The following is a 24,143-nucleotide window of genomic DNA, read 5'->3' as shown; positions in this document are numbered from 1 at the left end:
CGCCATCTTAGTTCTTGAAGGGTGAGGCCTGAAGTTCAGCTTAGCATTAAATAGAACAAATGCTCGCATTCAGAGGGAATTTTTTTTTGCTTTGGTAACTTCGAAAGGTCCTAAACATTCTTGGCTTCTAAGTGCTGTCCTAAAAAAAAGAAACAGGTGGGCATCCCTGGAACAAGAGACCAGGGGTGTTTCGGGGTGGGTGGGTGGGGGGGGGGGCAGGGGGAAGGCATTGACATTCATGTGTCAAAAAAAAGCTATTATAGTTGATAGTGGATGCTATTGTTAAGAGAAGAGGTGTTTCGAGAATGGACTTGAGGAATCACTTCACAGTACAGAAAAAGCCACTGCTGTAAATACTCCAGTCCCAGTTCAAAACAGACAAACTTACTGAGTTAGAGGCAGATCACGTGACCAACCATACAAATACTTCAGAAACTGAGGAAGAATAACGCACAAATGTCAATTATGGCTCTGCTGGTAGAACTATAACCTGATTGAGAAGTTTCCAGGCTCAAGTAGCACTGCAGGACATTCAAAATAAAAATCCAGGGTGCTATGCAAACTCTGAAGCCACATCAGATTCAAAACATTAGCTTCGTTTCTCCATAGATTCTGCCAATCCTGCTGAATCTCTAGCATTTTGGGTATTTGCACAGATTTCAGGCATCAGCTGTACTTTGCTTTTAGAAGTCTGACACACTGTATTGAGGGAATGCCACACAGCTGGTTGAGATGTTAAACCAAGATCCAATAACCCTCTGATACAAATGAAACAATCTCCTTGCTCTAGTTTGAGCAAAATATTAATCCCTCACAGAACTAATTTGATATTTATGGAAACCCTTGGTAGGGCAAAGGATGCTGTTTCATGGAATAGTCAAGGTAGGCGCTCCAGTTCATAAAGCTGTCAAAATAGAATAACCCCTAGAGGGCTGGAGAAAGTGTAGGGTACTTGAGAATGCTATTGCTTGTTAATTTAAACCATGCCAACATTCCAGATTAGATATGCCAGCTCTACGAAACAAAAAATGAGGCAAGTATGATTAGAAGGACTCCTTCACAAAGATGAACTCTAGAAATGGTTGGGCTAAAGTTACAAATGGAAATAAGATATTCTCAAAGGTCAAATACTCTGAAAACAAAAAGGTGATTGGTGATAGGGCAATAGTTTTAGAATATATGGTTAATGTTTACAGAAGACAAAATAAAATTTAGTGGAAGGAGACAATATACTCCCATTGTATCCCTCAAAATATGCACCCACTGTGAATCTCAGGTTGCACAACGTCACAGTGAAAATTTGTTCTCCTGTCTAAGGATATACTCAACTTGCAAGGTGTAACAAATGTTTACTGGACCAATTCCTGGGATGGGGAGATTTACAAATAAGACTGGAATAGTAGGCTCAAGAAAATAAAGAATTTTAAGATTGGGCACAAACTCCCATTTTGACCACTTTTTCAGGCTATGGGCCTCTCCTCCTAAACTTTCTACCAATTAGTTTAAAACCTACACTCTAATTTCAGATCTCTCCAATAAAAATTTACATGTCATCTATTTACTCCATCTAAATTTCACAGTTGAATTAAAGCACTCCTATTTCAAAGACGACAGTCCAATCCTATCCTATCCAAGTTAAGAGCTCCCACCCCGAAGGAAATACCAAAACCTGTGCAGACTCTCTGGAGTATCAGAATTTAGGCCTGAGAGCAGCAGCTGCCAAACTGTATCATGTTCCCCAATATTGTTATATTTGGGATGCGAATGCCCCATCTTCCAGAACATCAATGTAACAATGGACAGATGATCATGTGGAACATGTAGCCTGTCTATTCCTTACCCTTAACGAAAATCAATCAGGACCTGGAGACAAAAGATGTTTTCTGATGTTACTTCAATGAGTAAAGCTTGCTATAGAGATGCCAATATGGTTCTAAGTACAAAGCTTGACTATAAAATGCAAATAAAGTTCATTACAGAAAACAGCATTCCATTAAAGTATGCTGAAGATTTAAGGGTCCAAGTCCAGAATAATCTGAAGTAGTCAGAATGGAATTGCTATAGCAAAAGGAAATCTTTACAGGTAGGAATAAGAGTAATCTGCTAGGTGACTGCATGCTTCAATGATGGCAAATCTTCTAAGGTTTAATTGAATCAGGATCAAAATGAATCTAATGTTCTTTTTGTTCAAGTCAGAATTGGAAATACCAGAGATATTACATATGATTGTTCTGCTTTTGTTTCATTAGCACGAATTGGCTGTAAAGCAGCTGAAGTGTGGACATTCTTTGGATAATGTGAACTTTCTACTGAATGGGTATAGCAAATTTTTATTCGTGTTCTTCTATAGCGTGATTTCCTGTAGCAGTTTTCCATAGCACGAGGTTGCAGAGGAACACAACTGCCATGTTACAGCAGAATGGCCTGTATTTGCTTCCTTATTAAAAACTGCACCAAATAGCTTTTCATTGTTAATTCATCAGAATCAGACTACACAAAAACTTAGTAACTCATTCAATGCTCAACAGCTCGTCACTTCAGCACCATACCTCTACATCTGGAATACAACCTGCCTCTTGTAACTAATTTCTAATTATTCTTTCCACACTGGTGTCCTCGCTAGTATTTCGAAATCTTCCACTCCAGCTCCAAATTACCAAATCCCACTTGGCATTTGATTCCTGGGATTGAAACATTAACTGTACCTCTCTCCAAAGATGCTGCCAGACCAGGGACTGTCAAGCACTTGGCTTTTATTAACCCATAGTTCTTTTAGTTCCTTTCCCAGACTCCAGTACATCAAATTTCAAGAATCATAAATCCCTCCAGACTTACATATCCTCTCGCAGCTGCTGAACCTACAATTTCATTTTGGTCACGTGTTCATCTTCACGATGAGCCTTTCATCCACTATATATGCAAGAGCTTCAGATCACATGACTCTACCTATGGAAACTCTTCACATATACTCTCCTTTCCTTAATATTTTGGTCGTCATCTTATGAAGTCTCAAAACTTACTTTTCCAAGTTATGGCCATTTTGATATCTTCAGCATAGTAGTAGCCTTTGTTTTGAAGGCATGGAATCTTTTTGTTAAAGGTTTATTCTAATACAGTTGCTGCTGACCATAGAAGATGGAGTGGAGGCTAGACAATATTTCAACACATTCATTATTGAAAACCTGACTAATCTTCCCAATGATAAGCACTGGATATTTACAGGAAAGTTTTTTGAAGCTTTTTATTTTGAAAACCAGAACAGATAATTTTAGATTTTAATGTTTTCAAGAATCAATTTTAGCAAGACTAAATAGTTATTTTCAAAATGACTGAATTTCTTTCAAAGCTTGTGAAAATTGCTTCCAAGTTGAGCAAAATGAAAATTGTTACACTGACTTTTCTTATTTTGTACAAGTTTATGCCTATAAAATCAATTTGATTGACTGGGACAGGTGCTCCTTATTTGGCATGGACTTTAATACTTATCCAAAGGGGGTTCTTGCAGTGTCGTGGCAGAGTTCCTGTGTCTGGATTGAGACACCCGGGTTCAAGTCCCACCTGTTCTGGAGATGTGTAATAACATCTCTGAACATGGTGATTAGAAAATAGTTTAAATACTTATTCAAAGCACTTCTAGAGATAAACAGTATTAGCTGTTGGAAAACATTGCTTCTGAGATTTTATGCTATCAAATGAACAAACATGGTGCTTTAATACCATTAGTTTTTGAAAATTAAACAAAATCTGGATTATAAAACCTCATTTGTCATCAATCTCTTAGGGAAACTGGGAATGGAGCGATACTGGTAAGTCCATTTTGTGGCTCTCCTTGCTGGTGTTCCAAGATACCACGCACAAACTATTTTTTTTAAAGATGTACATTAAGGATACAGAGATTGGGAAGCAGTCAGAAAACATTGCTAATCAGATGCTTATCCAATTTATTTCAGTGCTATACACCGCATAACATCTCAAACTAATTACAAACATTTACTGTATTACTTTCACAACTTTTACACTTACCTGCAGATTTACGTTTTCGACCCCTCTTGCCTGTTTTAACCACCAGGGTTGGGTTCTGCTGTACACGACGTGTGTACTTCCTCTTTTTTCTTATGGGTTCATTCTGCGAGAGGTCCATATCAGAGAAACTAACATTGAGAGAGGTTGAAGTGCTGCATTCAGGAGTGCTGGTAGCAATCTTCCGACCTTTTCGTCGCTTACGGCGTGTAATCACTTCACTGAAGGATTCATTTATTTGACAGGATTTAGCACGACGATATGGTCGGGGAAGTGGTTTTATTTCAGAGTTTAATGCAGATTTTGGCTTCCTTCCCAGTTTTCTGCCACGCTTTCTACCAGGACCTGCAGTTAATTTGGCAGAACATGATTGATTGCGAGGAGTATATCTTCTTTTTCCTTTGTGTTGGTTACCCATCTTTTTTGCAGTGTTGGATTTGCCTCTTTTGCCCTTGATTTGCAATTTAAGCCGAGGTCTTCCTCTTCGTGGCTGTCTGGTTAAGGAAACAGAACACGCACAAATGACATGTACAAGGGAATGATTCCTTTGCTGCAAAGCTAAACCAATCTGAGTGACCAAACAGAAGAGTTTAGAACTTTATATTCTACAGAGATGAAACTCAATGACAGTTCATAGAATGTTAATTATACAGTCCCAAGCTTTCAAAATAAAGATCTTACCATTGCAACTCAGGATCCAAACCAAAAAAAAAATTATCTGACACTGTTTAAAATATACAGTCCTAATTATATGCTGTCTCCCCAAACTACTTGCACAGAAAGGGGTTTTCAGAGATCTGTTCTTTGAGCTTCCCAATATGTTCAGCAATCCGGAGACATAAGAGCAACTGACACTGAAAAGTGACACACTAACTAGATAATTAGCATAATCTCAGTTGTGGGGAACTTTGTAGCATTTGTTACTGATAACAGAATGGCTGAGTGTTTGGACAAATGAGCTGCCCAGAGAGCGAAAAAGCAGAGATTTATACGCAAGTGTGTAAGGAACTGGACTGAAATTTTTATGTTAAACTATGGAGTTTCACCAGTATGTGAACTTTAAGACAACATTTGTCAAGTTCACACAGAGCAGGCATCATAATGCACATAAGTTGACTAAAGGCAACCAGTTAGCTTCGACAGGAAATTGGGTAGGTGGTACAGAATACAAAATAACGGGCATGACATGCACACCAATTGCTGCATGCAACTTTTTTTGATGGCCTCAAGATTTTTTTTTAAACCAGACAGGGATCCAAGATGACAGCGACCCAGCAAATCTGAGTCTATAGTGCTCCTCCCAAAACTTGGGCAAAGATGGCCACCTGCATCCACCACACTCACCAAATCATTTAAAATAGTTTTTACTTAAGGTAATTAGTTGCTCAGTACTGAATTTAAACAATCCATTCTCCTCTAAAAATGACTAAAAGGAAGGGAGCCGCAGTTCTCAGCGGGCAGGAACCCCTCCCCCACCCTCCCCAGCTAGAATTGATGTGTGTTTTTCCCCCTCGATTTTTTAAAATTCCATATCATCCTGTAAAATAGGTAGTATAGCAATTTCTGATCACGCTGCTGTATATATGGAAATCAAGGTGAGGAACAATGGGACATCCCCCCCAGCATTGGCGTATGGACCCCTTCATGATGAAAGATAGTAAATTTGTAAAGTACTTCTTTCAAGAATTTAAAACTTTTTTAGAAATTAATTCAGGTACAGCTAGCAACCAATGATGCGGGAGACCAAAGCTTATGCGCAAGGTTTGATCATTTCATACTCAGCGACCCAGAAAAAAAACAACAGGGAGAACAGCGTCTGCTCGAAGCTCACTTAAAAGCAGCTGAAACAGCATACGCTGACAGACCCTTGGGACAGCTCTAAACACCACGCTTACCCAAATGGCTAAGAGGGAAATATTATTTGCAAAACAAAGGTTATGAGAGTTTGGCAATAAACCTGGTAGATACTTAGCATTGCTTACAAAGAATAAGAAGGCCCCTCAAACTAATCACGTCTATCAAGGAAAGTGCGGGTATTCTGACTCATGATCATAAAAGGATTAACACAATCTTTAGAAAACTTTATTCTGATTTATATAAATCGCAGGATTGCAAAGACAGGACAAGGAGGATGCAATCATTTTTTAAAAACCTGACCTTTCCGGACCTAACTCCGGAACAGGTATCAGTGCTGAATGTTCCCCTAACAATCCAAGAAATACTTGATGCAATCAGGCAACTTCAGAGCAGTAAGGCACCTGGCCCAGATGGCTTTCAACTGAATTCTATAAAGAATTTACAGGAATATTGGCTGGTCCACTTATGGACATGTATAACTACTCATATAGTCAGGGCTGTCTCCCGCCTTCGCTGAAAGAGGCGAATATCTCTCATCCTTTAAAAAAGGAAAGGACCCAGAAGATTCAATATCCTTGCTAAAATGTAGATTTTAAAATCCTCTAAAACGTTAGCATTGAGGCTGGAAAGGGTATTGCCATACATCATAAAGGAGGATCAGACGGGGTTTATTAAGGGCCGTAGATCATCCAATAATGTTAGAAGGGTTTTGAATGTGATCCAAGCCTGCCATCAGGGAAAGATACCAGGAGTAGTAGACTCATTAAACACGGAAAAGGCATTCGATAGGGTTGAACGGTCATATTTGTCTTACACATTGGAAAGGTGTTTACCAAATGGGTCTCAACACTGTATAGTGATCCCAAAGCAGTTGTGATTACCAATGGATTAGGCTCGGATAGCGTCAGTGTGGGTAAGGGCTGCCGTCAGGGATGTCCTCTTTCACCATTGCTATTTACGCTAATAATTGAGCCACTAGCAGAACCTATACGGGCTGACCCTAATATAACGGCCCCGAGCACTGGTACAGGTAAACATAAAATTACCCTTTATGCAGATGATGTTCTTCTATTTCTCAGTAATCCTCTGATGTCCGTGCCTCGCTAAATCCAAGTTATTAACACATTTAGTGTATTTTCAGACTATAAAATTAGTTTCTCAAAATCGGAGGCTATGCCAATGGGTGGCCTTGCTAGGATATCCCACTTATTGGACGGATCCCACTTTCCCTTTCGGTGGTCCCTGGAGCGTTTCTTATATTTAGGCATTTTTATTACCCCAGTATTTGGTCAGTTATACAAGGCTAACTTTGTGCATTTACTGGAAAGGATAAGGCAGGACGTCCAGTGATGGGAAGACCTTGCAATTTCCTGGTTGAGGTAGAATAGCACTAATTAAAATGAATGTCCTGCCCAGTCTCCTATACCTTATGAGAATGCTTCTGATGATGCTGCCGAGGTTGGCACTACATAAATTATATGGCTGGTTGGGTTCCTTTATCTGGAATCATAGACGGCCCCTCATTAAGCTGAAGCAGCTACAGCTTCCACAGGCAAGGGGAGGACTGGATTTCCCAGATTTAAGGAAATATCAGTTAAGTTCCCTATTAAGCTACATGTCTGACCCATAATCAGTCAGCTAAGACCCAATCTGGCTGGACATTGAGGCTTCTCAAGTAAAATGCCCACTTATTAACCTCTTGTTTTCAGACAAGAGGAAAAGCATTCCGGATCAAAGTAAAATCCCTATAATACTAAATTAAAGCTTGGAATATAATGCCGCAAATGAGGGCAACTCATAAAACATCCCCCTATGCTCTGATAGTGGGAGCACAGGGATTTCAACCAGGGCTTACAGATGCTATTTATAAAGTCTGGAGATCCAGGGGTATCTCCTGTTTAGGGGATCTGTTTAAAGGGGTCCTGATGTCTTTTGAACAGCTGCACCAGAAATTTGGATTACCTAATAGTGATCTCTTTCGATACTTCCAAATTCAAGATTACATACAGAAGACAACTATGCTGTTAGATAGCCTTTATAGATCAGACAGAGAACATAGTGTGTTATGGCCAATGGGGGTATCTTCGGTCAGCACTATTTATCATTTATTACATGATGAAATATCGGGAGATATGGACAATCTGCTTAAAACATGGGATCAAGATTTGGGACTAGAAATCTCTATAGAAACATGGAATGACATTTGGGAAAATGCCAGAAGAATCACCATCTGCAACAGAACTCAGGCCATTCAGTTGAAGGTACTTCATAGGACCCATATAGCACCGGACCGATTGGCAAACTTTAAGGCATCTCCAATGTGACCCAAATGTAAAATAGAGGTGGGCACTCCAGTACATTGCCTATGGACCTGTCATAAGATCCGTAGATATTGGACTAAAGTAGCAAGTGCTCCGACAGAAATTTTAGGAACGGAAATTAGAGAGGACCCTGTATCTCTCCTTTTGGGCTTTTCGAACTTACCCTCCCTAGATATGCACGGGAAGAGATTATGTTCTATTCTCTCTTTCTGTGCAAGGAAAAATATTTTGGTAAACTGGGTGGCTGAGGGCCCCTCGGACATTCAAACTGGCATAGATTAATCATGGAATGTATTCCCCTTGACTTCCTTACAAATAAGGTGCACCAAAAGACTGAATTATTCCATAAAATATGGCAGCCCTTCTTGAATTACATAAATAGATATTTTGACCTAATAAGGGCTTTTATTTAATTGATGTGGCGAACCTGGCTGGTCCGGGGCCCCTTGGGAGAGGAATCCCGCATGAATACGGGTTTTGTTTTGTTATGATTTGATGTTAACACATTCCGAGCATGTATCTCACTACCCAATTTGTGTTCTGTCGGTTTTTTATTCTTCCCTGAATAATGAGAGAGACTTAATTATACACTCTGGTTAGTTGTAGGTTAGATTAGTAGTTAGTTGAGTTTTGGTTTCTTTTCCCTCTCTCTGTTTCTCTTTTTTCTGACAAATAAATATTAACCAAAATTTATCAAATATATCAATGTTTATACTTGGGGTTTTTTATTTGTAAAAATGTAAAAATGTTAAATTTTCAATAAAAATATCTATAAAAGAAGATTTTCACCAGTAAATTAAAGGACGCTGACGACACTAATGTCGCACAATAAACAGTATAGATGGAAGCAGCTGCAAAGAGACATGAAAATAGTGGTAGCCAGCAGTGAGATTAAAAGGAAAGCAGAAGCAGCTTGTTAAACAGCTGACATCCATTTTGGAGCACTCAGCAGACCAACTGTCAACAAGCCAATTGTTAAGAATCTAGGTGACACTTAGTTTGATACACAATCAACAAGTACAATAAAGTTACCAGGACTAAGGAGGACTCAGCAAGCCTGTTAAATTGAAAATGATTTCCTCTGAAGAATCATGGTCCTAGCAATAACACAAATTTAAGTACGGCTATTGCAATTTAGAGTCAAATGAAGGCTGAAGTGGATAAGAACTTACACTATAATGTAAAAAGGAAGCTTAGCTCTCCATAAAGAGAAAACACACAGTATTTCACAGTTGTAAAATGCTGGATCTCACAAAGAAAGAAAATCTTTCAAAGTCTCTGTAGACTTGTCCCATATCTCTGCAACCCTTAGTTCATAAACAAGTCTGAAAGCAAACAACCACCTACCTTGGTGCATTACAATTATATCTAAAAGTAGATTTTGACAAGCAGGAGATAAGGCTAAGGCCGAGCTGACTGAATTTGAGGAAGAACTACAAGCCAGATGATATTTAATTAGCCACGCAACAGAGAACAATTGAGATTCCCTAATATTTAAATGTTAATACAGTTGAAACAATAACTATTCAATTATTGTATCCCTCAATTAAACTAGCTTTGACAGAATTGTGGAACTTCACCTTAATTTTTGCATGAAATATTTAGAATTTGGAATTTGAAACTTGGTCTTGTGTGCACATGCATTTTTATGCTGCAGGGACTGAAAGCATCAAGTGTAAATATCAAGACTAACTACTATTGAGACTAACTTGACAAATATTTGAAGAAAGCTCGATTATAACTCTGGGCATACATTGTACAACATTTGCAGTCTAACAGCTAATGCAATAATTTGAGTAAATGGTTATAAGCTGTTTCAATTTGAATGGACGAGAAAAGTTAAGAGCTTGATGCACTGGAGGTGAAGCCAATGGAGGAGAAAGTGGTTTATAGATGACAGCAGCATGCAAGAGTCTTGTATTAATCACGTGGAACACCATTTTAAAAAAAAGAAATGTGGGGAAAAAAAGTCAAGAATAACAATTAATGCCACCTGTAATCATTGCAATTCCCAATTTGTGCAGTTAATAAAAATCTGCAGGACCAAGTGAATTAATACTAGAATGCAACAAAAATCACAGGCAGCTCTCTTCTCTCAGCCTACCATGAGTGTTATTTACCTCATCTCCATCAGAATGGGTCACCATGCATGCCCAGCTTAATACAAGCTTGTTCAGAAAACCCCATGTAGAGGCTCAACTATCTACCACCACAAAATTGTTCTTACAACTGACAAGCTTTCAGTTCAGAGATTTTTCAAATGGGGCAAATTTCAACAGTAGCAGGATTTTAAAGTGATTTTCACCACTAATTAGAAAGTTGATTATTGAAATTAATTTTAAGTAAAATACTTGCCTCTAAATCTGAATACTATTTGCCATCTGTTGGAAATTGTATTGGATAATCTTAATTTCTGAGATGCATTTTGTTATCCCATTATAAAAACTTACACTTAAAATCCAACAGATCATTCTATACTCAATACCTCTTTTCCAATTCACTTGCTTTGGTTTCATTTTGTTCCAATGACCTCATTTCCGCATTGCCTGCTTCCATAAACTCTTCTTCCAAATCTTCCACCTGCGCCAGATCTTCCTCCTCACTTTCCAAAGACGGTCGTTGTCTGGCCATTGGTCGCCGAAACCGCTGCTTTGGTCTGCATTCAAGGCAAAACCAGTCATCCTCTGGAATGATCTGAAAGAAAGTGGTCATTTTCAAGAATATGACTGAGCAACCATAAATTTTATACGGTACAAAAATCTGCACTGTGTGTACACAAACCTTAACCTTTGGCCTCAAACAGTATGTGTGGTATCCGCGATCACATCCATCACATAACAGCATGTTTTCTGCATCTCCTTTCTTGTGACAGATCTTGCAACGAGCATTTAACAAAGATTTTGCCCATACAATGCTGCGATCCAGGGTAGAGAGATGAATGAAAACCTGAGCTAAGCTACTACAAGCCACAAGCGACTCTCTCCACCGATCTAATAATGTCTTCTGTGTTTTGCCACCATCACTAGCATCTAAAATGCAATGTAAAAATTTTTGGTTAAGTCACTTCGAAGAATCTAAAACCAAATTTCATTCACAAGTTGTATTTCCACAGAACACCAGCCATATTAACATTGTTTTGATATCTAGTACTTCGTTTCATTGAGCAAGTGCTCACTTTAACAGCATAATTTGAATACTAATGACAGTAACATGATCAAAATGCGACCAAAGTAGAATTCCCAGAACACAAAACTTGGAAGCCCCATTTTTAACAAAAAGTGGGCAAGTGACTTCTGAACAAGAACTCAAATATCAGACATTAACACTGAAAAGAAAAAAAAAAATTTCTTCTGTACCTGTTGGTTCCTCTAAACTGCACAGCAACCCAAAACACTCTGTAGGCCATGTGCAAAGACTGAGCCCTTTGAGAACAACCAAACCAGACTAACTTGAAAAACAATCTGGAGGACATGTTGCTTTGTATGCATCACCCTGCCTTCATGCGTCAAGCCACTTTCATCAAATTCTATTTTCTCCAGATTACAGGCATTTGGATGCCTCATGCTGTATTTGCAAACCAAATATTAGCCATTCACTATATTCCTCACCAATCTTTAGCTGGAGAAGGATCTAGCTCAAGTAGTCAGCAAATATCAAAACTGGCTCTCAGTTTGATATTTCAACAAATGGATTTTTTAATCCTTCTATTTAACCAATTTAAACATAATTGTATCTTCAGCCAAACACATATCCTTTAGAACATATTCCATTTGCCTTACTTTACTCCCTTTAAGTGATTCAGCATTGTTTCCTTCATCTGTTGTAGAAACAGACCAATTAAAGACATTCTGTGCACACATCTTCGGAAAGTTGTATTCCTTCTGAATATCAGGAGCTTAGAATGTCTAATTTAAATTCCCAATGAAATTTATAGCTCGATCTATGTTATTCACTATCATGTAGTGCTTCCCAGAGGCTCAATCATAGAATAAGCACATGTGCATTCCAAATAACAATGCTTCAAGACTTCGCTATTTCCTTTGATATCTATTCAACACTGTTCTTCATCCTGATATCGATCTTATTTTTTCATCCTCATTTGCGAGAGCAGAGGTGCAAACTAATTCAACTAAATTATTTCTAACTGTCAAATTATTATTCCACTAAGGAAATAAAAACAACTGTGATTTAGTATTCATGTCTAAAATTAAGGGTGATAGTAATTTTAACGAAAACAAAAGATTATGAAAACCACTTCAGTCATCTGGCCAATTGTTTTCTTTGATTTGCAACTCTTGTCTATCTTGGCGTACACTGAAATCAAAAAAACTTTTTCAACCCAATCACAGACAGACTTTGTATCACTATGTTGTTTTGTTTTAGTTAAAAATCACAACACCAGGTTATAATCCAACATGTTTATTTGGAAGCACTAACTTTCAAAATGCTGTCCCTTCAACAGAAGGCTTTGAAACAGGATCATAAGACAATTTAGAGCAAAAGATTAGTGTCATACAACTGAAATGATATGTTGAACAAACCAATTCAGGGTGAAAGACCTAACAGCAATCTAGGTTTGTTCGATATATCATTTCGGTTGCATGACACTAATCTTTTGCTCTAAATTCGGTCTTATGATTCTGTTTCAAAGCCACCTGTTGAAGGAACAGCACTTCGAAAAGCTAGCACTTCCAAATAAACCTGTTGGACTATAACCTGGTGTTGTGAAATTTTTAACTTTATCCACCCCAGTCCAACACCGGCTCTTCCACATTTTGTTTAAAGTTATTAAATTGTAAATAAATCACTAAGTCTTTTGTTTAAACTACAAACCTGATGACTAAAATTAATTACTAGCAGGGTACAGGATTGGTTATTCAAAAGGTTAGCTTAGCAACCACTACAGTCAATTTTGAGGGTCTTTGAAGTTTTTAATTCTACTGTGTTGCGAATGTAGAGACAGAAAGGCTGATTTTGTCTAGTTGTCAGTCAATGTCAAAACATTGTATAACTTAGAAGAATAAGTTGTAGCCAAACATGGGATATGAAAATGAAAATGTAAAAAAAGCAATTTCTGGTTACAAAACATTCAATGAAGGAATACGGATAAGTTAAACAAGTCAGCAAAATTTCATTGATGAATGTGAAGTGCAAAAATTGATGTTGTCCTTTCCAGAAAGATGAATAGAAAAGCTGACTATTTAAAATGGAGATATTCAAATTCTATTATACAGCAATGAAGCAAGACCTGGGTGCCCTTTTACGTAAATTAAAGTCAGGATGCAGGGCAGCAAGTAACCAAAATGACAAACAGAATTACTACCTTTATTGTAAGGAAACCTGAATGTTAAAGAAGGGAAGTCTTGCTACAACTGTAAAGCATATTGGTGAGAAGACACCTGGAGTATGACAATTTTGGTCACCTTGAGAAGTATGATTGCAATGGAAGCAGTTCAGAGAAGAGTTGCAAGGTTCAGTTCCACGAAAAAAAGTTGACATATGGAGGAAAGATTAAGCAGGTTGGGCCTGTAAATATTTAAATTCATAAGAAAATATTATTGAAACACACAAGAATCGGAGTGGCCTCGATAGTATATGTTGAAAAGATGTTCCACCTTGTGAGGCAATGTACATGTGGACAGAATGAATGCAGAGACTACAACCCGAAGGTCCAGCCCTAAAATAAAAGGTAATCCTTTTGAACAAGATGAGGAGGAAGTTATTCAGTGGGAGGGTGGTTGATCAGTGCAACTCATTGCTGCTGAAGGCGGTGGAGGCCAAGTGACCAAGTGTCTTTAATTCAGAGACTGATGGGTTCTAGATCAGTTAGGGGATCAAGGGTTACAGGAAGGCGGCAGAACATTGGGGTTAAATAACATATCAACCATGATAAACTGGCAGAGCAGACTCAATGGGCTAAAATGGCCAAATCCCCCTATGTCTTCTGGAGACAATTTCAAAATAAGGGGGCTCCCATTTTAGAGAGATGAAGAGCAATTTCTTTCAACTGTCACAAGTCTATTGACAAACAGATTTGCAATATGCAAGCAGAGGGTAATGGGGGTGGGGGGTGGGTAGGGTCACTAGTGGAATTAAAGCCACTAGAAATAAAAACAAACACAGTCAGCCATAAATATTACTAAATGACCAACTCCTCCTGCTGCAGAGAGATAAGTGATTCAGGGACGATGTCTGTATTTGTAGCAGCATCTTTTCATCTTTCTGACTGTTGAATTCCTTTGAACTAGGTTCCTGCATGTGTACCGCTACTGAATAGCCAAGCATCTCCGTGCACATGTATGCTTCTGGCTACCTCGCTTGCTACTGATAATTACCAAATACCAGTTCGGGTTTGCCACGCAAATAGGTTGTGCTTCCTTGTGATCAATGACAGTCTGCTCCTGAGGTCAGCAAGTGCAGAAGGACCATGTTCCATAAATCTCTGCTACTCTTGCCACTCACCAAGCTCAGAAACCGAGCTCAAGTATTTGGCAGTACTTACTGTGTATGCGGTGCCATGGAATATATGTGTTGAGTTTTCAGCAATCCTGTCATATCAATAACACTTACTCAAAATACTTGTTTAATTTTCAAGTAATTGACCTGTTTAATTAACACAAAGTACTAACTAAACAGTTACCTCTAAGTTAGAACTGTTGTTCCTCTTGGCCTCGTGATGCTTACAAAAGTGTTTTAATGGAGGAGCATTTCCTTTCTCCACCCTCTCCCCACCTATTTTTGATCCTTAACTGGACTCCAAGCATATAATGTTATGCTGTATGAATCTACGTTACAGCTCCCCGGTGATGGAGTCTATATTTCTGTGAAACTTGTGTAATTTTCACAAGTATGCATCAACAACAAAATGAAAAACTGGACAAATTCACAATTAAAATAAAAATCATTAAGACCACCACACCATGTCAGAGGCTGGTAGTGGGTTCTTCAATGTTCAATCGGACTTGTATGCACTGTAGGCCACAAAACCAAAATGCCAAAAAACAACAAGTTAACTGATGTCCATCAGTGCAAATATTTTACTTTTAATGTATTAACTAAAAGGAGTCTGGTTCATCAATTAAGGATTGTAACAACCATCCACTGATTTTTTTTTAAAACATGCAAGCATCAGTAAACAATAGCCAAATATATGGCAGTTACGAGACAGCACCAAAGTATGAACTTCCACCATTTTACAGAAAATTGTTAAAATACACTCTTGCTGCAAACTGGATTGATCTCACATTTTACCTCTGAGCATGCAGGATTTTGGTGCCATTTCCTGTGGCTAGCCTAAGAACAGGATGAAGGAGTCCATTTTACTTTCATTTGCAAGCAACCGAACAGTTTGAAGGTTCATTGTTTCTTAATATAATTGCAGCTTTTTCTTGCTATGTTCAAACCAAACACTTATACTTCAACATTTTCAGCATTATCAAGTGATTCAACACTTACAACACACACCATCTTTTTCACTGAACTGATCTTCATCTCTCTTTTTCTTATCATCTTTCCTCTTTTTATCTTTTTGTTCTTTTTTTACATCATCGGAATCTCCTATTTGGTGTAAAAACATTTCAAGTTTAAAAAGGTCTAAATATATTAGAAATCAAACACATAACTAACCACAGCAATACGTCTGCTGAATTGAATGCGGGGTGCTGGAAAAGCACAGGTCAGGCAGCATCCGAGGAGCAGGAGAACCAAAATTTCAGGCATAAGCCCCTCATCAGGAACGAGGCGTGCGGGCCAGGGTGCTGAGAGATAAATGTGGGGGTGGGGGTGTAGCTGAGAATACAATAGGAAGATAAAGGTGAGTGGGAAGGTGTAAGGTCAGAGCGCAGGGTGGAGAGTGGACAGGTGGGAAAGATGATGGACAGGTCAAGAGGGTGGTGCCGAGTTGGAGGCTTGGGACTGGGAGAAGGTGGGGGAGGGGGAAAAAAAAATAAATGAAGAAACAGGGGAAATGCACACTAATCCCATGTGGCTACGGGGTCTCAAGGCTGAAGATGAGACATTCTTCCCCCTGGTGTCAGGTAGTTAGGGTTTGGCGATGGAGGCAGCCCAGGCCCTGCATGTGCTTTGTAGAATGGGAGGGGGACGTCGTGTTCAGCCACAGGGTGGTACGGTTGGTTGGTGCGGTGTCCCAGAGATATTCCTCTGAAACTATCTACAAGTTAGTGTCCTGTCTCCCAGAGGTAGAGACCACATCGGGTGCAACAGATACAAGAGATGACACTGATGGACGTACATGTACATTTCTGTTGGATGTGGAAGGATCCTTCAGGACCTTGGACGGAGGAAAGAGCGTGGTGCTTATAAAGCCAAGATTGTGGGTTCAATTCCCACACTGACCCAATGCGTTGTTGGGATTTAAACCCACAATGTTCAAACTTTCAGGGTTCCTGATTTGAATTCCCTGTTCAGATTTAATGAGCAGTACAGCTGAAGATTCAGACAAGATGCACAATAATGGCTGATATCATATAGCACAAAAAAGGTGGACAGCTTTACACAGTCTTAACAGCATTAAGATAGCTGGCTCAGCACCATGGGCATTCCATAAAAACCATGGCAGATGTGTTTGAGTACACAAATTAAACATTTACAGATCATTTGTTAACCAGAATTCTACAACACAAAATAACTGTCAACATCAATTTTCACAAAAGCTTTTCTTGAGACTTGCAATTTTACAGGTGCTATCTTCCTCAATTGTTTACTAAGCATTAATCAGATTGCATTCAAAGATTTTCTTTTAATAAGCTATGGAAGCACTTCAGCCTGCTTTAATTCCATCAGCATGCACATGAAGGGTATAGATACTCTGGTTAGTAGCTGTCAATCCAAAGTATGCCTTTAATATTTATTATATTTATATGAAATAAGTTATTGAGTCTTCAGTTGCACTGCTGTGTCCCACTTTGATTTCCTTCAATGATAGACGATGGGGTTTTGTGAACAGTGTATAAAAATGACAATAAATTTCCAATTAAAAGCAGCCTGATTGTCACAACAGGTTAAAAAACTGTTAGAGCATACATACTATTGGGCGATGGCCAGTTTCACAATTCCCTCAAACTAGTTAAATAATAAATTGTGATTTAACTGTCAGAACTTTCAGCTGTGTAAGGCCAGATTTAAAATAGACAACAGGTGGTGGTTCCTGTTGCAGAGAAATGTGGACCCCCTAGATCAAGTTACCTGCTCTGATGATCTCTCTCTTACAGGGTAGTGCGTCAAAGTTCATGTCAAGAATGTCTAAAAATGCCACAGGCGCTACATTTGAATGAAAGGAAGAGGCAGCATGCACAATGTTTAAATGTCTAAAAAGGAGAAAAGGATTGGCTTGGTTCTAAAATTAGGAAAAAAGTATGATAACAAAGCTTAAAAATATCATATCTTAGCAAAATAGACAAAAAGAGGCAGTGGTTGGGCCAAAGTCCAAAATTTCATGGAACGTCTCAATGTGACAATCAGCATTCCCCAAATATGTTAAATTGACAGGAAAAATTGCAGTTTGGAATGCCAAAAGGTATTCAAAATTCAGCTCAGGTGAAACTGATGGCTATCATAAACAAAACCAGCTTTAATAGACACTGCAAAGTATAAAAAGAAAGGTACTTAAACAGATGCTGGAAAAGCACAACAGGTCAGACAGCATCCGAGGAGCAGAAGAATAGACATTTTGGCCATAAGCCCTTCATCAGGAAGGGCTGACGAAAGATCCATGTCTAAAACGTTGATTGTCCTGCTTCTCGGATGCTGCCTGACCTGCTGTGCTTTTCCAGCACCACACTCTTGACTCTGATCTCCAGCATCTGCAATTCTCACTTTCTCCTAAGGTGTTTAAATAGGTCATTTATAAAGTGAAACCCTGAATTAACAACTGCACTTCAGATTCTTAGGATCAATTACCTAAACTAGCAGCACTGAATTTTTACTTAGTATCAACTCCCCATAGGAGCAGTTTCACATCAAACATGATCTTGCCCCCTTTGGAAGGGCCAGTTCAAACATGAATTGAGTTTTATTTAGCAACTTTCTGCAGATATACAAAAGCCATCTTCCAAAATGATGTGCCAGTTTCTGTAAATATCATTGCAATACCCTGAAATGCATCAAACTTCAACATTCCTAATAAAGATCAATGCAGCCTCGGTCTTCAGTAACCATGTTTTATTAGAACACTGCAAAATGTAAAATGTCAAGTACAAAATTAATTGAGACAGATATAAATAGTTATTTTGGGCATTCCTTGAAAGTCCCCGGTGAACCTCTAACAGTATGGGATTCCTGTTTCTAAAAAAAAACTACTGACTTAGACCAAATGAAAATTTGAAAAAAATCGTTCCATGAATTTTTACATTAAAATACCAACCCAAAGGAGGCTTCAGGAACTTGCGCTCGATACCCTGCTCCAACTGAAGCAAAGCAATAGCCAAGTAGTGCACCGCAGAGTTTACAGGCTGTGGAGTACTAGCACTGGTGGATGCAGAACTTCTCATTTCAGTCTTGGATTCTGAAGGCCTGAATCGTAAACCAAAAATTGTTAGACAGCATCAGCAAATCATAAATGATTTTTGAGCATCATATCCAGAAACTGATAGATCTCACTATAGTTACAAATTATTGCAATGATTAAATTATTACTTGGATTTCACATTAAATAAACTATTAGCTTAAGGGGAAGCCTTGGTTGCTGGGCAAATGGAGCAATTCCTTTGTTGGTGGGTCTGGCGCAGGTGGAGACAAGGTGGTGGTGGTGGTCTCCCTTAATGCTAGGTGCTGGCATAGACTGGAAAGACTGATATTCTGAACTTGCTACTTTAATAAATTTATATTACCTATAATGTTGAACTATTGATTTTAATTTCCTACTTGTGTTTCCTAACAACTTGATCTTAAGAATCTGTACCTCAATACCTTTGTACCAAAGATGTACCTAATGATGTAATGTAGCGATTGTAAACTTTTCACTGTACTCATTTCAGTATATGTGACAATAAAGCGAAATTGATTCAAGTATTTTTCTTTGTAATGTAAGGACAGTGTAAAAGGCATGTATTTGAGCCTAAAATAAACTGAAGATATTCAGTTAAGAGCTCAACCACAACAAATCTCAAAGCATATGCTTTAAGAACATGAAACAATAGGTCTGTAAAAATGCAGAATAACTCAAATGATACTAGTCTGAGAAAATGTGGAAAAACAACATGGAAAGCATTGTGAAATTCTTTGCCAAGGCAGCAATTCAGCCTGAATTGGAAGTATTTCAAGTATTGTGAAAGCAATAATGAGACTATTAAATGAAAACCAAAAAACTCTTGTCTTCTGTTAACCTAGAGCTCCTCAAGTTCAGGAAAGCCAGAACAATTTTTTAATTTAATAGAATACCTGAAATTCTTAACCATTTCAATACAAGTAAATATTACAAAAGTATATATCACTTCAAGAGACATCAAATGTGTAAGGATAGAGAGCTCAGCTTGCACTCTGGTGCACACTAGTAACGCTATGTTACATTCCAGATACGCTCAATCCAATGACAATAACACACTATTGAAATGGAAGGAACAGATTTTTAAATCACACCGCCAGAAAGAATTGTGACTCTAATTCTTGTCATCAATTATTAGAAGACAAGTATTCAGTTAGAATTTTGACTCAGAACAAAACATATTTATCATACCTGTCTTTTGAGTTATATCTATTATTTATGCCTTCGAGTTCTTTTGCTTCTTCCCCCTCAAATTTTATTGCTCCATTTTCCTTAAAACCATTTTCCAATATTCGAATACCATTTTGTGCAGAAGTTGCTTCAGTCAACAATTCATACTGTCTAGTTTCTAGTGCTTCTCGCCAAGCGTATCGCTCCATTACCTGCTCAAACAAAAATGTTTCTTAGGCATTCTATTTCAAACAAATAAACAGTTCACACCCAAGATCATAACTTAGATTTTTAGTATAAAACTTAGTAATTGAAAATAAGTGCACACATTGCAAATTTCATGTACATTGTAAAATTCTAACACCAAATACACGACATATTGTCACAGCTATTCTTAAAACTTTACATCTACTTAGGATTAAAGACAGTTCAACTACCCATAATTCCACTTACCCCTCTCACCCTTTCCTGACAAATTAAGATTACCAATTGCCTTCACAACAAGCTGCAAGCTCACATGATAAACTTACAACAAAAAAAGTTTGCACCAAATGTGGAAAAATGTTTTTTCACAAAAGGACATGTTTCGCTTGACAATGTCTTATGCAAACCTATCAAGTGAAAGCTCTACCATGTATTGCAGTGTTGGGGTTCAAAGAAATTTGCAGCTCCATGTAAATTCCTAATGTAGCTTTTTTTCCTCCATATCCACTGCTGAAGTGCCACCAATGTTTTTATTCTTGACTTCACTCATTTGGTCTTCTCCCCTCAAAGCTGATCTCTCATGACATTTTCAGACCTCTTCCACATGCTCCTTTCCCATTATGTTTTTGCCCCCCCCTTTTTACTCGTTCCATTTACAACAGCCTTCCCCATAATTGTAGCTATCCCACATTTAAAACACACTGAATGAATTCATATAAATTTGAGCTATGCAAAACATAATCAATGAAAATTATCTTTTTATACAAAGTTCTAAATGTGGAGGTTTCTGATTCATATATATTGCTAAAGAAAACATGATTGCCATTGCCTGCCTTGAACAGAACTGGTTTAAAAATCCAGTGTACTCACTGATCACATGCCTTCCACCCTTACTCTTCCTGCTCACTACCTGAACTTTATGAAGTCATGGGCCAAGATGATAGTTGGAAAGCAGCAGCAACCTCTTAAAAATGACAGAGCGTGCTCAGTCACTGTGCGAAACCAAGAAAGGAGTCACACTAATTCAGGGAACACAACATATTTGAAGGGCACTAACATTAAAATATATCCATTAGAACATGGATTAAAGAGGGGACACCTATGTTTCAAAACCTGTAAGACTACCAGCTTTCTTTAATTGGTTTCCCTAAAGTTCAAGCGAGAACAACTGGCAATATGCTCGCAAAAATCAATATTTGTAATGAGTATTAACACCAAGTTTATTAACAAGAGGAAAGATGGAAGCTAAGAATTCAAAGACAGGAAATAGGAAATAGAAGAAATTGATCAGGTTTTTGTTATTTAAGAAAATTACACAGAAAATACCCTTCAGACAAAGAAAATTCTCAACAGATCATAAAGACAGATTCATAGAACTTGATTATATAACGCATACTTTTATTCCTCCAAGAGTTCCTTGCCAACTTCGATCTTCAATATCCAGCAATAGATCCTTCAATCGCAATTCAAGTTGCTTCTCAGCAGGTAACACAGAAGTGTCATGCACAGTCGGAACACCTTTTGAAGTACTGCGAACGTTCTTGCTCTCCTCTAAAGCTTTATCTGTAAGTCAGCATTGCATTAGCTTGATGTGTACTATCCAATACTAGCAAACCATTCCATTATCCCCTCCACCCTCACTTTTCAAAATTTCTGTCCAAAATGCCAGACGTCGCCTCTTGAATAAAATAATTTCAAACCCGACTCCACCCATACTACTATAATCAGGGCAAGATTAGATTAGATTCCCTACAGTGTGGAAACAAGCCCTTTGGCCCAACAGGTCCACACCAACCCTCCGAAGAGTTACCCACCCAGACCCATTTCCCTCTGACTAATGCACCTAACACTACGGGCAATTTAGAATGGCCGATTCACCTGACCTGCAGTGGACTGAGGGAGGAAACCGGAGCACCCGGAGGAAACCCATGCAGACACTGGGAGAATGTGCAAACTCCACACAGACAGTTGCCCAAGGCTGGAATCGAACCTGGGTCTCTGGTGCTGTGAGGCAGCAGTGCTAACCACTGAGCCACGGCACCACCATAGATCCATTTTCATACTAAAACAGCTATGGTAGCTCCAAATTTAAATCAAAATAAAAAATTTGAAATGGTGAACACATTTACTCAATAAACTGGACGATTTTAGACAAGGTAGAATGAAGCGCGTACTCCTATAAATTAGTATGGGAGTGGGAGGTTGTTTAAAATTAAGGGTCATATTTTGTAAGGTGAGAAGAGCAAGATTTAAAAAGGACCTGAGGGACAATTTTTCTTCCAGAGGGAGATTCATGTGTGACACGAAGTGCCACATGCAGGTAGAGTTATCATGTTTAAATGATATTGTAGATACATGAAAAAGCAAAGTTTGGAGGGAATGGGCCAAACACAGGCAAGTGGGACCAGTTTAGTTTGGGAAACTTGGTAGGTATGGAAAAGTTGGACCAAAGGGTCTGTTTCCATACTGCATGATTCTGTGACTGTATAAGCTGTTCGAATGGATGACATTCCTATACAACACAAAGGAAATTTTTAAGCTGCAGTTTGATCATATTAAGTCACCAGAAGTGCAATGGTAGTAAGACTAAATTTAACAAGTCATTTTCAGAATCAGGCTAGACATTGAAATCTCAACATCATGCAGTTAGAAAAAAAAAAGGACCATTTAAAAAATTCATGTTTCAACATCAGACAAATAACCCATCACATGTAAACAAAACTGCAATAAAAGAAATCAACGTGGCTGCCCAGAACATGAAACTGCATTAACCTATGAGCGACTAAAATGCCAAAGGCACAACAGGATTTATTGCTCACATCAAAATCAAGAGAATTACAGATAACCTCAGATTATGGATTACTCTGTCCCTGCTTATCCAAAAGGACCCACTCATTGTTACTTTTAAAGGTAAAATGAAAATGCATAGTATTTCAGTATTGCTAAAAGAGACACTGAAGATTTTCACCTTGCACTCATCAAGACAAACTGCAAAAATACCAATTAAAGAGGAAACTAACACATGCGTAATGTGAATGGAGGGTGCTAATTTTTGAGGCATGACCCATGGAGAACACAATTAAAAGTAAATGTTTGGTTTACTTTTAAAAAGAGGCGAGAGCGCTCCAATTAGTCAGGATATTGCCCTGAAAATTGAACTAGCAAACAGCCATCACTTTTCTTGTTGGGTCAAAATAGGTACAGAACTGTACGTTTGTTTCATTTGCAAAGAACAGAGTGCCGTGTACGAATACAGAGTTTTTATTGTACAACGTAATGCTAAACTATACTAAACTTTTCTTCATACATTGAGGATGATCCAATGAATATTGTCCAATGCATTATCATAACTAATTTTGGACACTTGTTAATTTTGGGAAGCTATAGATACTAATCTTGTCGCACACTGAAAAAGCGATTTATTTTCCATGACCTGCCAATCTTGGTCATTTATGACCTACATTTCTGACATCACACCAGCACTGAAATTCAAAATGTCATGAATATTTTCTATAATAGGCAGAAATGTCTTTTTGGCTTGACAGCAGTATCCAAGCAATGGCAAATACCATTCTCATTGTTACTACATGGTAACTGTGGAAAACAGCTGGCTTCACCTATTCCGCAAACTTTTGAGATATCTCACCATTCTATCAACTAAGACACTGGGCATCTTTCAGGACTTGTTTGAACAAGACCAACATGTTGCTACTGTGCAACACTACAAGACGATAATGCCAGCAAGAAAAGACAACATCTTACCCAACACATGAAAAACGTAATAGGATTTAGTGCTGGTGAGATGTCACACACATAGGCCCCATGTCCAAAACCTAGCAGATTATATCAAGGATTGCAATTCTTTAGCTGGTTGGTCCATGTATGTGCTGGTTGGTCATATTCAGCACACTCCTTGTTGCAGTCTCTAATATTTGGTGCAATTTCACAAGACAATAAGGTAGCAAACATGGTCTGGACTCCGAAGAATTAAACAAAGAATTTCAGACCAGTCAGGATTGTAGTGTGATGCACGTGTATGTATTGGAAACTGTATTTAAAAGAACACAGGG

At 38.3% G+C, this 24,143-nt stretch overlaps 1 protein-coding gene across 3 annotated transcripts in view; it reads right to left on the bottom strand.

The window, feature by feature from the left end:
* baz1a (bromodomain adjacent to zinc finger domain, 1A) overlaps positions 1-24,143 on the bottom strand; it is a 59,636-nt gene that overhangs the window by 6,781 nt on the left and 28,712 nt on the right. For 2 of the 3 annotated variants that reach the window (XM_072568938.1, XM_072568939.1), the window contains exons 19-25: positions 21,470-21,636; positions 19,891-20,081; positions 18,580-18,728; positions 15,654-15,755; positions 10,980-11,227; positions 10,684-10,892; positions 4,024-4,514 (exon numbers count right to left, since the gene is read on the bottom strand). In XM_072568938.1, coding sequence (XP_072425039.1) covers positions 4,024-4,514; positions 10,684-10,892; positions 10,980-11,227; positions 15,654-15,755; positions 18,580-18,728; positions 19,891-20,081; positions 21,470-21,636 — 1,557 coding nt within the window. The remainder of the gene's footprint in view (positions 1-4,023; positions 4,515-10,683; positions 10,893-10,979; positions 11,228-15,653; positions 15,756-18,579; positions 18,729-19,890; positions 20,082-21,469; positions 21,637-24,143) is intronic. The other variant, XM_072568940.1, reaches the window with a different exon arrangement.

The sequence above is a fragment of the Chiloscyllium punctatum genome, chromosome 4 (assembly GCF_047496795.1).
Source record: "Chiloscyllium punctatum isolate Juve2018m chromosome 4, sChiPun1.3, whole genome shotgun sequence".
Taxonomy (NCBI): domain Eukaryota; kingdom Metazoa; phylum Chordata; class Chondrichthyes; order Orectolobiformes; family Hemiscylliidae; genus Chiloscyllium; species Chiloscyllium punctatum.
The sequence above is the reverse complement of the archived record's forward strand: the minus strand, read 5'-3'. Positions and strand labels throughout refer to the sequence as shown.